At 42.2% G+C, this 17,077-nt stretch overlaps 1 protein-coding gene across 2 annotated transcripts in view; it reads right to left on the bottom strand.

The window, feature by feature from the left end:
• The window catches only part of LOC111578918 (fibroblast growth factor receptor-like 1), a 35,303-nt gene extending 20,386 nt beyond the window's left edge, over nt 1-14,917 (bottom strand). For both annotated transcript variants that reach the window (XR_004848618.2, XM_023285905.3), the window contains exons 1-2: nt 13,394-14,917; nt 12,451-12,546 (exon numbers count right to left, since the gene is read on the bottom strand). Coding sequence is in view for 1 of the 2 variants with exons in the window: in XM_023285905.3 (XP_023141673.1) it covers nt 12,451-12,535 (85 nt within the window). In the remaining variant the exon portion in view is untranslated. The remainder of the gene's footprint in view (nt 1-12,450; nt 12,547-13,393) is intronic.
• Nucleotides 14,918-17,077: the final 2,160 nt, after the last annotated feature.

Raw genomic sequence — 17,077 nt, forward strand, 5'->3', positions numbered from 1 at the left:
AAGGAGGCGAGGTGAGGGAGAAGGAGAGGGAGGGTGGAGGGGCAGTGACAGGGTGAAAGGGGATGGGATATGTGGAGTGGCAGGAGAGGCTGTTCTGACAGCAGTGGGGCAGCGGAGGGTGGAGAATGCCGTCTTTTCTTACCCCTCCAGACGTCCTGCCCAGCCACTTCACCCAGTGTGGTAATCAATACCTGTTATTTTCCCCTCTCGACTTTCCAATCAATAGATAAGAGTGGGCTAAGACCAGTCCAGACAATGGCTCTTTCTTCGGCACCATCAGATGTGGGCTGAATAGCAACTGCTTCGGTGGTGGGAATGGTACAGGAGGAGCTATTGGGTGACACGCAGGACTAGAGAAACAGCAGGAGGGGGTGGAATAAAAAGAAAAGGGAATAAGATGCTCCAGTCCATCTATCTGATTAAAGAAGAATCACTGGAATAACGCTGCCGCCTGTTTGCAGTGAATCAGCATCTGCTTCTTTCACTGCAGACTGTAGAACAACAGACTCCTGCCGACTCCTCCACAAAATAACAGGAGAGAAATTACTCCGGTGTCATAAAGCTCCTAGAAACATCTCCATCACGCGGCCTTCCCTTAACAGGCCCTACTGTGGAGCCTTTGAACTCTAAGCTGCTATATTTCATTAAACTTGACTGCCTTCTCTGGGCCCCAGCTGCCTCTGCTGGAGAAAAGAGCATGTGTGCAAATGTGTACTGCTTTGTAAAGTCCTTTCTACTGTCTTCTGTAGCTGCAGAGCAAATAAAATCAAGGCTATACCCACGATAAATCAGCCACTTTTTCTTTGTTTGTCAGTAAACCATATAGATACTGTTATTTTTCTGAATATTAGTCAAAGGTTATGCAGAGGTGGGTTATTTCCACTGAAACAAAGACTACATGCGCTACCATTGTACAAAAATAAATGCATTTTAGTGAAATAGAGCGCTATTTTAATAAGAGTGTATTTTATTTAGACTGATCACAAGACAAGATATGTCAAGATACATGCAACTTACCACCTCAGCAAATAATTTCCCAGGAGGAATCCTACACTTTCTACCTTACAGAAACTTGGATGCTTTCATTATGTGAAAGCCTCTTTCACTTCAGGTTCAAGTTTCCATAAGGACTCTGTACTTTTCCAGCCATGTGGAAGTATGGAAAAGTATGGCGTTCTTATGGAAAGTCCTTCACCTGAATTAATGGAAGCCTTTCATATAATGTTTTTGGAGTGGCCTTTTTTTTTGTCTTGTTGCTGGATAGTGAGCAGGAGGTGCAGTGGAACAGTTCACAAGCTGGTTTTCCAGTGTTGCTACCTGCACAAAAAGTACAGAAAGTGGCCTTTTTTCTCTTCCATGCGGTCAATATTTAGTCTGTTACACTAAAATTACTTTGAAACAGTCTTGAAAGAGGAGTTTTTTCTAGAAATAAAACAGTAGTTTAGTGACTTGAGTTGTCCTGGGGTAGCTAAGTGGTGTCGAGGGTTCTTTTTTTTTGTTACTGTTTTCATTGGGTTGTTTTTCAAGCAGCAATATTCAATATCTTTCTTTAGAAAACACGCTGTTGATGCATTACATGTAAACATCAGGACTGTAGATTATTTTGAGTGAATCCTACAGACACTGCCCTGTTCCTGTAAATACTCACTCAAATATGTATTAATCCACGGCTGAAAATAGTCCCCAGCAAGTACTCAATCCAAACATCATTTATGAAAAACTATAATCTGTTTTAGGAAACCACTAAGACTTTTTAACAGAAAAAAATCCATATATATATATATGTGACTTTTGCTTAATGATTTATACGTTGAGAAGTAACCAATAGGCTTGCAGCTTAGCAACAGAAGGTGTTTAGCATATTGTTGGGTTTGGTCTTTCATAGGATTTGTTGGCATTTTGAAAAGTAATGAATAATGCCAACCTCAACCTTCAACGTGCTTATCATTATCTGACAATTATGCTCACTTTAAAAGAAAAAGATGAAGTAGCCGAGGAAATAAACAAAACTCTACTTAAGCGGTTTAATGTAACTAAGTAACTGATGTGATGAATCCGTTAAAAATAATAATCAGCACTCTGTTAATCTGCTTCCGATGGAATGAAAAGTCCCCTTTTTTTCCCCTGCGAGCACATTAATTCAGTGGTGCAGCTTCTCATGCGAATGTGAGCGACTAACACACCGGTCCTGCCCTGTCATAAAGAGCACACAGCGAGTGGCACTCTAGTCGCTTTATCTCACTCCATTAAGCTAAGGCCCGGTGCACACACAGGGGCTGAGTGTGTGCTTAGGGCCACTTATCAGGGGAAGAGGCAACAGGAGGGAGGCTGTGAAGGAAGAGGAAGGCCAAACAGAGCGACGGGGACAGAAAGAGAGGGCAGAGGAGGGGAGAGGAATAAAAAGGAAGCCACAGAGAGAGTCGCAGGGTGAGGGTTAAGGAGACGAGGGCTGATTTAGGAGAGTGGCAGGGAGCAGAGGCTAAGATGGCAGAGAGGCCTCCTTTAACACACAGCTCATAAGCAGAGGAGGGCAGCATGGGGGAGTGAAGGGGGATTAGGTGGGCCCAGGCGGCAGTAACAAGGAATCCCAACAATCTCACACTCCACTCGCTGGCCCGGGCTCAGCCTCAGCCACATGACACACTCAGACAGACCTCCCTCTCTCTCCATTACAAAGCAAGGCACCAATGAGCACCTGTTTATTACCGTCTGTCTAATATGTTTGGAGATTGGCCGACCACTTGGCTCTGAATGGGACATTGTGCGAACGCTCACACGTTTGGCTGCTCTGCACTGTGAATTGTTTCTTATTCTCTCTCACAGTCAGATATGAAAGTTTAAAAACAGACGCTCTCATTAATCTGAATGTTATTACAGTTCTCCTGCCACAGGAAAAAACAAAGGGTGTCGAAGATTAAACCTCATGACTAAAGATTAGTATTTAATCACTTATTTCTTCCTCTACAGCAGTGGTTGATGAGACAAACCACTGGTTCCCAAAGTGGTGTTCAGTTCCCTTAAAAGGACTCCCAACATAAATCCAATGGGATCACAAGATGAAGCTAGTGTAAAAGAGGGAAAAATAATCTTATATACATACTTTCTTCTCATATTTTTTACTTGTGCAGATGATCCCCAACCTCCAAAATATCAATGCCAGAGACAAGCTGAAGCATACAAACACAAGAACACAATATCCTCACAACAATATTACTTTATAGCAGTTTCATACAGATTAGAAGCGGGATACATCAAGGTAATCTGTATATATAAATAAAAGTACTGAGCAAGCATAAAATATGTTAAAGCAATTACGTAACTAAACAACTGATTAAATGGCTAAAATATTCTATTTCTAATCACCTCCCCGTTGGACGTTATGAACCGAACCGAATATTCGGATATTCGTCATTAATTGGGGCCGAATATCTGGAGCCCAGAAACTGCTATTCGGGCCAGCCCTAAGGTTTACCTGTTTACCAGGTGTGTAAAATTCCTTCAAACGAAACATGAAGAAAGAAAATCTCCTGACCCTTTGGTCGAATTTCAACCTAAAAGCATTCCATCCCAGTGTTAACACTGCAAAAACTCAAAATCTTACCAAGTCTATTTGTCTTATTTATAGTCAAAATGTCTCATCCCACTTGATTTAAGATAAATTCACTTAGCAAGTGACATTTCAGCAGATGGAGGGAGTTGTTTTAAGACAATGCATCCTTAATATCTTGTTAAGTCAAACAATCTTGAAATTATCTTGTTTTGAGTTGTATTTTACAAGAAAACTCAAAGTAAGTTTAATACATCTCAAATTAGGAGGTTACATGAAAGCAAAAATCTATTTTTGAGTGAAAAACTGTTATTTTTTTAGCATGTCTGGCTTATTTTAAAACACTTAAGCTTGACAATCCTGGTAGAACATAGCTTAAAATTTGTTTTCCCAGCTAATTTTAAGATCTCAATATTCTAAATATCATATTTCAAAAAATCTTACCAAGCCATTTTTCACTTGTTCTACTGGCAGATTTTTTTCACTTAATTCAAGGTAAAAGCTCCTTGAAATTAGTATTTTTTTCTTGTTTTGAGAGGGGCATTTTTTCCAGTGAATGCTTGACAGTTTTTAGTTGGGACACACGTAGAAACTGCTGTGATTTAAGTTATGAAATGTCCAAAATTTTGGGAACTACTGCTTCAGAACAGGCCTTTAATGAACCCTGTTACACCCTCTCTTCATAGCTACACTGCTTCTGTTTTTTTCATGGCCTCTATCAGTCAACAGCGAGGTGCATCCTGCCACTCCCAGCATTCTCCCTCCTCCTCCTTCCTCCTGCAACCTTGTTGCATTCCACAGTGGGAAAAAAAAAACTGTCCGACCTGAGTTTGGCTGGTTGTGTGCAGCCGCTGACTGGCAGAGAAACACGGAGGCTGTAAACAAGAATATTTTGAGCCAGACGTGCTGTCACCAGTGGACACACAAGTGTGCGTCTTTGCGTGTGATGTGGTCACATCTGTGCGATGATGATGATAATGATGATGACGACGGCTGAGCTTGTCGCTGAGTGCTCCTCATTTCTCCATCTCCAGAAAACCTACACCAGTATACTGTCTGAGGATCAGCCAATCTCCCTGACACTAGGAAGCGTTTTACACCAGCGCCTTTGTCAACAAGGTCTTTTCAGGAGAGGACCAGTGACAGACTGTGATGTAGCAGGAGGGTTTAGGCAGAATGGAGCAATTCAGACAGGGGCAGGAGGGAGGGAGAGGCGAGGAGAGGAGTGGGTGAGGGAAAATAGAAAGGCGGGTGAGACAGAGACGAGACAGAGCGGGAGAAAGAGGAGAGAGACAAGGCGAGACAGAGGGAGAGGGAGGAGGAACTGGCAAAGCTCTCACTGACAGCAATGGGGCCTCTTGACAATCCAGGAATATTGTCTGAAATCAATCTGTCATCATGGAGCTGTTGAGCCTGTCATTACAATGTGGTACTCGCCCTTTCACAGCGACAATTTGTTCAGTGCTTTCCCAGTTCACCTTACTACTCAGCTGTACAAAGGTCACTGCCCTCTATCCATCTCTGTCTGCCAGTCTGTCTGTCTCTCTCTTTGTTAATCAACTGTCTACAGACTTATACAGTCCTTTTATCGAGGTGACCTGCACAGAAGCAGCCGGCTGATGACCAGAACAGACGCCCTGCTGCAAAGACGTCTGTTACATCACTGAATCCTCGTATTTCTAACCATGCAATAATTGCAAAAATGGAGCTTTCAGAAATAATAAACACAACTAAGACTCTACAGTAATGCTTGCAGCTCTGTGAAGCCATTCTTAAGCACAGCAGTGCTTTGAAGTAAATGCTCACAATGATAATGCTGGTATGTTGAACTGTTGCTAACACTGAACACAAAGTAGGACTGAGGCTGGTAGGAATGTCATTAGTTTGCAGATATTTGGCCACAAACCAAAGCTGTCTTCGAACTGATGATGGCACAAGATAAAAAGTCAGGGGAAACAAGTTTTACCATTTATCTTTTGGGGATCACGCATGTCTGTAAACATCCAAGGCAAACGCTTCCTCATTGGTTGAGATATTAAAATTAAAAAAGTCACCCTCATGGTGGTCTGGAAGGAGAAGTTAGAGAATCACCAAAGTACAGTGACAGACATGGTAAAACTGTTACTACTATCACTGTCTTTTAATACACAAGTTATCTGTATCTTGTCACTTCAATGTTAAGGAAGTACTTCTCGTCAAGGTATCTTTTTATAGTTTTAGTTTGTCTATTTGTTTGTGTTTTCTTTTTTTTATTGATCTGTGACCAGAACTATGCAAAAAATTACCAGGCCAAATTTCATTAAACTTGGTCAACAGGTAGTGCACAGCAAATTACAGTTTGAAGATCCAGATCTTAAAAACTGAAAGAAAAGCAACAGTGACAACAAAACTGTATTTCACACTGCAGTAGTTCAACTTTGCAGTTAATCCTCAGTTCACAAGCACCTCAACCTGTGGGTGGAACACAGACTCTAGACTGACTACGGTTCATTACAGCACAAAGAGATGCTGATATATTTCACTGTTAGTGGCACTAGAGGGAAACTCAGAGGATCAACAAAGTCATTAGATTTCATCCTCTGGAGAACTTGGATATCTGCGGCAAATTCTATGAAATCCATCCAACATGTATAATATTTCAATCTAAACCTACAACACCATGCTCAAGGCGCTGGTGGAAGAAAAGTCAGAGGATCACTAATGTAAGAAACATTCATTCTCTGGGGAACATCGATGTACAGAATTTCACGGCAATCCGACCAAAAAGCTGCTGAGATATTTTCGTCTGGACCAACTGACATTGGCATTCCTGAAGTTATGCAGCTTGAATAGCTAAAAATAAACAAACAGAACAGTCAGTTCAGCTAACAGTCAATCAAGACCCACAAAAATTGTATGAATGGTGCTGTGTGCCCATCTGCCAAACCTTGAAGTCCAAGTGCATCCAGGCTGGGGGCTGATCCAAAGCCCAAACTCACATCCCTGTGCATGAGGAAATCAAATCAGTCTCACTGCATGGTGCAGAATTCCAGTCTGGGATTGCAGTAGCTCTGCTATAAAATATGACAGATTATACTCTTTGCTCCTGAAATGATTTTTCCTCCCCTTGCACTCTTCATGTCAAAATGGGGACATATTTTTCCATTCATTACAGAAGCAATATGGGTCCCCTAAATTAAAAAAAATCTGGCTTCTCAGCCTCCGTTTTTAATGCTGGGAGAGACTGCTGCTGCAAACAAATTCCATCACGACAGCCTACACGCGCACAATAAAAGATTTTTTGACACATTCTGACAAGCAGCCACCCAGACCCGACTATTTACAACCTCAATCAATGGGGACAAAGCGCAAATATTCTGAGGTCGCTCAAAAGAATCCTTAACGAAAAACAAAGTGGAAGCCACAAAGCCATGTGGGGTCTCACTGAAGCCCATCGGAGGTGGACTGACAGGAAGGGGGTAGATGGGGGGGAGGATGGAAACTGGAAGGAGGGTCTGGGGGTGCGTGTCGAAGGCAGCGGAGGCCTCATTCAGAGCTCGTTATCCCAGCCATCCCCTGACTGTGCTTTCTTTAGACCTAGCCAGCCATCACTGTTGCCACCACCATAACTTTCAATCAACCTTTTAACTGCAGAATGGCAGGGGTGGTTGGTGTGTGTGTGTGTGTGTGTGTGTGTGTGTGTGTGTGTGTGTGTGTGTGTGTGTGTGTGTGTGTGTGTGTGTGTGTGTGTGTGTGTGTGTGTGTGTGTGTGTGTGTGTGTGTGTGTGTGATTTCTAATGAAAGCCCAAAGAGCGAAGGAGGAAGCAGGAAAATAAAGACAGACTAAATTTTCATTATCCTCCAAAGTGAGGCGCCAACGTCTGGTATCAGATTATAAAGTTGACCAACACTTGAGTGCTTCCCGCAATCATAAGCACAAGAAATGCATTGCTAAACTTAAAGGCACACGGAAAAGCTAAGAGACAAAGATCATCCTCTAAATGATATTCAACAGGTACATTCTGGCTGCCTGATTTGGTATTCTGATAAGTCAGTATGAGACTTCAGCAGGCTGTGGCAAGTACAGCAAACAAGCACATACAGTAAGATGGGGCAGATAATGTTTCTGCAGTTTAAATCAGCCTTTTATTCACTAACATCACAATGACATCTCCTGAACTTGTCCAAACCTGCTCAGTCCAAGAAACATCTTGAAGGCCGCCGTCGCATAAAGTATACAGTATAGATGTTTTCCTGAGGCAACAAAATGTTGTCATGGTACATGTCTTGCACGAGATGCAAAAAGGAGCCAACGCTCGAGCAAAGCAGTAGAGAAGCAGGGCAAAGGAATAAAAACGGAAGAAAAGTTGCAGTTTATGCACCGCCTGTCCACGTACGGACTCATAAATCATAAATCTAGATGTTAAAATTTATAGGACAATAAAACCGGCTTCTCCTGTTGAGGGATGAAAGAGAAGAGCAATTGGAATCTCATCATTTCGCTTTACTGAAGTGACTGAGTGAACAGCTGTGGAGCACAAAACGGGAGGAAGGGGGCTGTGAGAGGGTGGGGAGGGTCTCCATGACTTGGCTCCCCACAAGAAAAGAGAAAACAGAGCGGGACTGGAGAAATGAAGGAGGCTTAGAAAGAGGGGTTGCGCAAGACAAACACATCCAACTGTGGGGCTGAAATGTTATTGTAAGGTCACTTGTAAGGTTCCAGCAAGGCGGACCCTCGCCCCCACCTACAGGCTCGCTTCCAGTCACTCAGTCCACTCGCTTTCTTTGGCCAAGGGTGTAACACGGCAGCCTGAACTGTCTAAACAGTGTCCTGTATCGTCAGAGGCGCATTTAACACCAAGCAGCTGTCAATTAATGAAATCTGTTATTCGTACGTCTGCAAGTCAGAGCAGGGAAACGCATCAAGTCAATTATCATTTGAATGGTGACCGTCCGATGCCTCCGTGTGCACTTTGTGAGCAGCTCCATGGGTTTCGCGAAGGTTAACAGGAGCAAAAGGAATTCTATTTAACCGAGCACAAATCCATTCAGGCAGCAGGAAGAGTGTGTGTGGTCTGAAAACACTCCCGGAGCCAACTGCCCAAACAAACTAATGAGCATTGTACACACAGAGACATGAGATTTTCTTCAAAAACAAAAAGAAGGGGAAAAAAATTCTCCTCGTGCATCTGAGCATTAGCATACAGCTGAAAGTGACAAATACTGAAAGCCTTGTTGAAATTCCACATGAATGTTAATTGAAGTGGCCATTAAAGTCAGTCAATGAGGGGAGTGTTGCTCGCAGGGATTATATGACCCTGCTAAAGTAAACACCAACTGACCTCCATTATGACTACTTATCACAGCTACAGCCCCTTTCCTTTCTTTCCCCTCGGAGGGGTGAAGTCTGACACATTCCTCTCTCCAAATGTTTCCTCCTGAACTGACAGGGTCAGCAGTGTGTGCTGATAGATGGGAAACATGGATTGTTATAGTGCTGGTAACATTATTTCTGTGATAGAAACAGAGGGATCATAGCAGGAGGAATATTATTTCCACCTGGTTTAGACGAGACGGAGAAGGAGGAGGAGTGGGAATAGTTGTTGGTGTACCTCTGAGGTTTTCCAAATTGCCCTGCGCTCCATGGACGTCTCATTATCATGACTTTTCTCAGGGTAATTTCAGCCTGCTTAATAAAACACACGCATATATTCAGGCGCACGAAAGCGGCGCTCGTTCTCGCTCGTAACTTCTTCTCACGCACGTCTAAATGGCAGCACCTCAGGAAAGCGAGTCCCCCGTCTGCCGTGAGCTCTAATAGATGGCAAATAAGTCCAGTCTACAGGGATGAGGAGTGTTTAAAATTAATTACTGCTGCCCTGTCCAACCTGAGGGACCGCTGCGCATAATAATCCATCCATTGTTCTCCGCAAATGGACCCCAGACTCTGTAAATACGGGGCTTTGGAGAGCTGAGAAAAGGCAGGGTGGGAGTAAAGGTCAGCTCATGCCTTGTTTTAACGACAGCACATTAACTTAACTCACTTCCTTCAACTTTACACTGGTAATAAATGGGAGGAAATGCAGAGAAAGAGATGGGGACATGTGTGAGACCAGTGGCAGACAGTGCTGGATGTATGGTTTGACGCAGTGAACAGTCTCCCTGATTAAAACTAGAACAGAGGAGGTGAACACTGTTGGTCTTCCCTTGAGTTCCACTATTTGGTGCGGGCTGAAAGACGTAACAGTAACATGAAACTGATTTTAATTCTAACACTTAAATGGAGCATTAAAGTGCAGGGTTGTGCAAAGATTGTAAAAAACAAATACAAGTTACACAGCAACATGGCCGCTTTTCAGCACAGTTCTTTCTCCTTCACTTTCCCTCCTGTCTCACCAGCTTGGCTCACTGTTGGCACCACTGCTACACCTTCTTACTATTCAGGAGCTATTTAAAAAATAAGAGGACTTTGGGGCATTTTGTAACAGAGAAACTAGCCTCATTACGCTTAAAGGAAATGGAAAACTGTCCGGGAGCCAAACAGCCTTGTGATTTTTAAAAGCCCCTGGCATACATTTTATCTCATAGTACCTCCATGTTATGAAACCATGATGTAACTCTGCTGTAAAATGTATATTTTCCAGTGGGGTTGCAAAGGAGCTTGCTTGCTCGAAACTTTGCCAAACTGCTCCAGAGGTGAAGGAAAGACGTGTGTGGTGTAAAAGCACACAAAGATTCACATACATGCAGAAAACGACTATACTCTGTGCCTGTTTCTAATTAACGTGCATCAAAACAGTACCGCTCGGTGTGTGTGTTTATTGTTAGCTAGTCCTGGTGCATAGCAGAGACACCTGGTGCCTCTCTGTTTCTCCCAGGGTGCATTTCTGCAGATCCATATGTCCAGGCTGCTGCATTCCTCGGTTAGTGGAGCCCAGTGGTCCCTGGGCCTGTCACCACATTAGAGGCTCTGCTGGGACACATCACTGAGCACCTCCTCCAGCTGCTGGGGGTAGTGGAGCACCAGAGGGGGAGGACAGAAGGTGCTAGGATGGAGGAAGTGTGGGGGTTCCAAGGGGGTCTTAAGAAATAATTCTTGCTTGGCCAGTCGCAAAGTTGCAGCAGTGGAGGGAGGAAGGGTGTGTGTGTGAATGTGTGTGTGTGTGTGTGTGTGTGTGTGTGTGTGTGTGGGGCTCTGTGTGGCACGAGGGCAGGGGGTCCTGGGTCAGATGTCACCTGATGATTGACAGCAACAGGCTCAAAATCTTTCACCCCATCTAACTGTCCTCTCAGGTGCATCGTCTGAAACGTTTAGACAACGGCAGTAAAGTAACACTTTCAGTGTGTTTTTACTGTTTCACACACAAGTCAAAGGGGGCCTGTCCTTTCTAATTTAATTTACATTTGTCAAAGATGTCATCATACATCGTTAAACTTTACAGCGGCAGTTTTACAGCTTTGCTGGCGTTCGCTTCACTATAAAGTGAAGTTTCAAGTCAAAGCCCCCTGACTGTATTTCACAGCATGTCAGTCGAGCTGTTGCATTTGGACTGTAATACAGTCCACTGTATTGCTGCTTCTGCTGGGATAACTGTGGAATATTTACACTTCACAGATTGTCGAGCATCATTCAAAATCCTCTCACTCTGACTGCCTGCCAGTGACGTATCTGTGATGAGTACATCTGTCTGTGCATCTGCAACCACTTTCAGAGGAATTATGAGAAACAGGCAGTAAATTCTCTCTTTTGTCTCACATTAAATCAGTTTAGGCCCATCAGACTTCCACTTGCCACCATCCCATTGGCGTCCACATTTTGGATTTCTGCTTCACTGACATATCTTAATCTGTAAACATACAAAATTGCCTGTCTAATCTGATTTAGCCTTCACGTCTTGTTTACTTTTGGTTTAGTTGTGCCGTGAAGGCCCGGCTGCTACGCTGTGAATGAGGCATTGTCTGTAGACCCACAGATCTAATCTCCCCCTCTAAACCACCGCCAACCCTCCTGCCCCTCCACCTTGAGCCATGATAGCCACATGCAGGTATTGTACCCATCAGATGCCTCTTCAATTTACTTCTATACTGAGCAGGAGAATAATAAGAGCGCTATAGAGCCTGCTTGTTTTGCCAGAGCTTAATTTTCTGGGGAAATGTGTCTGGCTTTCACATTTCTGTCATTAAAGCTGAAGTGTAGTTTCAAGTTTTGCCTCTGCCACTGACTCACGCCGGCGGATTGCATCAGACATGGTTCAGTAGTCAGTGATGGTGGATGAAATCATAGGAATTGCTTCGACAGTCACTCACAAGCTGTTGACAAGCTCACTGTAAGTTGTCTTTATAAAGTAAAGTACTGATACTGGCACAATAAACAGTGCAGAGAATTGTGGTCAGCCTGAGGTCTCCCACTCTCCACGCAGTGTTACGGTCATGAACACACACACACACACACACACACATGCTGATGTGAGACAGTCCTTTGGCCGGCCACGGGAGAGCTGGACTCTTACCCTGACTTGTGTTCTTTCACCCTGGGAAGCTGATGGATGGTGTTTGTTTAGTTTAGCTGTAGTGAATGTGCACACACACACACACACACTCACTCTCACACACACACACACACACACACACTGTGACTGAAACACACACAAACTAGGGGTAGGGGTTGGCTTGCCCTCTCTCATTCCACTGCCCTGTGTTGATTTTGGGCTCTGTTTAGAGATTTTTTTAGTTTTTTAAGTTTTCCGTCTCTTGCTTCTTGGTGCGACGGCGTTAAAACCCAACTGAGACCTTCTTCATGCTCACAGGAAACCAGCCATTCAACTTGGTTAATAATGAACTGTGAATGTGGTGTTACCTTTCTCTTTTAAAACACGCAATTTTAGTTTAGAAAAAAGAAAGAAACTGCATGAAGCAACTCTCACCTCGTACGCAGTCAGTCAGTAAAACTGCCTCGAAGATGAACAGCACAATCTTCAGGATGCCCATACTGTCCAGACACAAATTCATATTCCCTAAATCTGAAACACACACGGACAGAAGGTGTATAGGCACACAGCAAGACCAAAATAAATGCTGTATGATTTGAAAAAAATACTACCTGTCTATATAAAATGCTTGAGCACCATCATTGTGTTACAAAAAGTAATAACAAGTAGTGTGAAGCTGTTTCCATCTCACTGAGACATAAAGCTGCAATGATTGACAGATTAATAGATTAATGTTCAGCTATCAAATTAATCGCCAACTATTTTGATAACTGATTTATCTGTCTGAGTCATTTCTAGCAGAAAAAGCCCAAATTGTCTCATTCTAGCTTCTTAAACTTAAAATATTTACTTATTTCTCTACACCTCAGTGGCATTTAAGTAAATATTTAGGGGTTGTGGACAAAACAAGATATCTGAGGACATCATCTTGAGCTTTGGGGAACACTGTTGACCATTTTCTGCCTTTTTATAGACCAAACAACTAGTCAGTTAATCAACAGTCAATAGAGTCAGTAGCTGCAGAACTTTTTTCTTCAGTGGTTCCCAAAGCAGACTCCTGAAACCATTTGTGACAGCATGTGTGACAGTTTGAATCTTCTCTGCTCAACTACAGTCCCAGGTTTGGGGTCTATGTGGGACCTTAAATTGGGGACTTAAAGGGCTTTTTTTGTAAAGTTGAAGAAGTCCTGAATAATGCAATAGCGGAGCTACGTGCTTAAGTAGCTAACTGAGCTACTGAATGGCAGAAGGTTAATGAAAACAGTTTTTTGCTAGTTTATTAATAGTTAAATATCTCCACTGTTTCTTACTTGCAGCTTGGGTATGCATGCACAAAATAGGGCTTTTTAAAATATGTATAAATGTGATATTAACATACCTTGATATTGAGTGAATTGAGTCAACCTTGTGTCAGCCTCTTGACAGAAACACTTCTAGCTAAAGTCCGTGTTGAGTCCATGAATCAAAAGTGACAGCGGCCGACTTTCCAGCGACCTCTAGCTGGACCGTCTGTCTCCGGGATAAAATAACGGATTCACGGCTGCACTTCTGCAAATTACAAACTCCATAAATTACAACACAAGTTCCAATATGTTAATTCTCAATTTAAAAAAAAAAAAACTCCGTGCGGTCCGGTCTGCGTTGCCCGCCTCGACCACCAAGTGACTTTTCCAGTGCGCACTCAGCGGAGACTTGTTGTCCGTCCCAGCGCTGCTGCTGCCGGCCAATCAGAGGCCGCGGAGCCCGGACACGGTTAACTCTTTATCCGTCCGCCGGTCGGAGCTGCTCATCATCTCTCTGTCAGATTAGTGCGGGAGAAGACAGATAGCAGCTGTGGACTGCCGAGAAAAATGCAAATATCACTGTAAAATTAACTTCTCACATTACAAGCGGCTTATTTTACTAATGCTTTACTGCTGTTCTTCTATCTGAGCTTAACATTTGAGACATAATTAACTATGCATCAGATTGCAATTACTGTTCTGCTTTTTTTTTTTTTTTTTTTTTTTTACTGATATCCTACCTTTTCATTTATGTTTCATTACTTTTGCTGTGATTAATAAATGCCACACTGTGAACACGTGCTGCCACCTACTGGGCCCTGTGTGGATCAGATCAGCTCTCATAAATACACTGCCTGGCCAAAAAAAACAACCTGGATTTAACTAGGCAAATGGGTAAGATCCTTCCATTGGATAATTACTGCAGTGATTAATACGTTTCAGTTGCAACAACTTATTTAAACCCCAGCAGATGCAGTGAGGAGCTTCTCATTTCTTAAACAACCATGCTGGAAGACATATCCTGTGGTCATGGAAAGGATGTTAATGTGTCTCAGAAGGGTCAAATTATTGGCCTGCATCAACAAAGAAAACAACTAAGGAGATTTTTAAAACTACTAAAATCAGGTTAAGAACTGTCCAACGCATTATTAAAACCTGGTAGGATAGTGGTGAACCATCATCTTCGAGGAGCAAACGTGGTCTCATGAGTGCAGATTCACCCTGTTCCAAAGTGATGGGCCATCAGGGTAAGAAGAGAGGCAGATGAAGTGATGCACTCATCATAGCTAGTGCCTACCAGCCTGTGGGGGTTTGGGTTATGATCTGGGGTTGGTCAGGTTCAGCAAAGTTATGTTCCCAAAGGATGAGGTCAGCTGACTACCTGAATATACTGAATGACCAGGTCTTTCCATCAATGGAGTTTTTCTTCTCTGATTTCATGGACATGTTCCAAGATGACGATGCCAGGATTCATGGGGCTCACATTGTAAATGAGTGGTTCAGGGAGCATGAGACATCATTTTCACACATGGATTGTCCTCCACAGAGTCCAGACCTCAGCCCCACTGAGAATCTTTGGGATGTTGTGGAGAAGACTTTGCACAGTGGTCCCACTCTCCCATCATCAATATAAGATCTTGGTATATCAATAAAATAAAATTTAAAAAAAAAAAAAAAAAAAAAAAAACTAATGTAACTCTGGACAGAAATAAATGCTGTGACACTGCAGAAGCTTATCGAAACAATGCCATACTCAAAGCTAAAGGCAGTCCAACAAAATATTACAGTGTGCGACTTTTTTCTGTGTTTTTTGTGTATCAGAATTAAAATCAGTTTCAGTGTTCCACTTACACTGCTGGCCAAAAGTTTGGAAGCAAGATCAAATTTGTACAAAAAGATCATAGTTTCATTAGTATACTTTGCAAGAAAATAAACGTGATTATTATATAGTCTCTCACCAGAATGCAGGTATCAGTATCTGTACTCTTGTTTCTTCACTCAGCTGTTTCTTTCTAACCATTTCTGTGGTAGTGATAGATATGAACACAGTTGAGGTTTATTGGGATTTTTGCATGAAAACTCTCAAAAGCCAAAGAGCTAAAGTGAACAATGCAAACGGTGATTTGTTTTTTGTACTTTTGCAAATCTTCTCAACTCTAAAACTAAACCCTTCTTTCTTTTGATAACATTTATCCAGCAACTGCCTGATAACACCAATGTATACCTAAAGGTAAATTGAGGGAAATGGTGCATATCAATGAAAGTAAAGCCGGAACATGCAGTAAATACATCCCAAAATCCATAGAATTCATATTGGTTTTTACTTTTTTTTAAATTTTTTTTTTGCTTCCAAATGTTTGGCCTGTATTGGCCTTGTTTCCAAACTTTTGGTCTGCAGTGTACATGTGGGAAAATTTTAAAGGAGGACAAAAAAAGATTATTCAAAAAGCAAGTGTGGCAAGTCAGTAGGCAGTAAGTGTTAGAAGGCAGATGAGGAGCATTTTGCCAGTCAATTGTAGCAAATCCAAGGAATTAAAAAAGTAATAAAAAGTCATAGAAATATTTACACTCTGCAGGAATTTGCAAAATATTCACCCACGAACGTGCAATGTTACAAAGTCTATGGTGTAAACTGTGTATTAATGTAATGATTGCAGAGATAGTCACCGTGTATTGCTATATATTTTGCCTCTAATCCACTACTCACAAGTTTTGCTGATTGTGAAACCATTTAACACCAAGCATCTCTGAGGTGGTTGAATTTTTAACTAAATCTTAGTAGTGTGGCCCATTTTATCACAGTTACTCTGTCATAAAACTGGTGAATTCCCAAGAGACTAAAAAATAAACCAGCAATTCAGTCAAATTTAAAGCAGCAGAAGCTATGATTACCTGACTTTTAGTCCATCATATGGCTTGAGATTCAAAAACAGCTTCCTGTATTTCCCATAAATCAGGTTTTACTGAGAACCTCCATGTCTGGTATATGACCTCATTTTGCTCTTTGCTCTCATTTGAACTGGTCGAGGCAGATGGCCGCCCTCCCTAAAGGGAAGTCTTTTTCTTCTCCGTTGTTGCCGATATAATGGATCACAGGGAATCTTAATATTTGTTGGATTTCCATGTATAATTTTGTAGGGTCATAATTTCTAATGTGACCATTTTGTGTCTCTTTGTGGCCGTTTTGCATCTATTTAATTCATTTTGCATCTTGTTGTGGTCACGATTACGTCTCTATGGTGGTTTTGTATCTTGCGGCCATCTTGTTTTGTTTTGCCTGATTCATTTTAAATGAGTTCAGCAAATTTCCATAACTACTAGTTACTGTGGAGTCTTAACTTTAACATGTAATTCAGTCAGGTGAAGTAGAAAGTTAGATAATTTTCTAGAGTTTTATCTGTAATATTTAATTTACTTGCTTTAGAGTCTTTAGAGTCTAGGAAAATTCACAATGCCAGTCATGTTTATCTACTGTAAAGCACTTCGGTTCTACGGCTGCTGTTCTATATGTGCTATATAAACATCAGTAACGGTAATGTCACTTGACTTCTTGCCCCCTCAAAAACAGTAGTTCTGCTTTAACTCTGAACCCACCTCCAGTGAATATCAAGTTCTTACCTTGTTAACATGTCCGTATGGTGTTTTTCATAAGCTAGAAGATAGTCAGTGCTGTAGCTGAACATTTCCCCTCTGAACCTGCAGGGTATCAATAACAGTCTCAAAAACAGAGATTCAACAAACCTAATGAGCAAAACCTCTCAACTTACTGGATGGAACTT

Source organism: Amphiprion ocellaris, chromosome 20, assembly GCF_022539595.1.
Source record: "Amphiprion ocellaris isolate individual 3 ecotype Okinawa chromosome 20, ASM2253959v1, whole genome shotgun sequence".
Taxonomy (NCBI): domain Eukaryota; kingdom Metazoa; phylum Chordata; class Actinopteri; family Pomacentridae; genus Amphiprion; species Amphiprion ocellaris.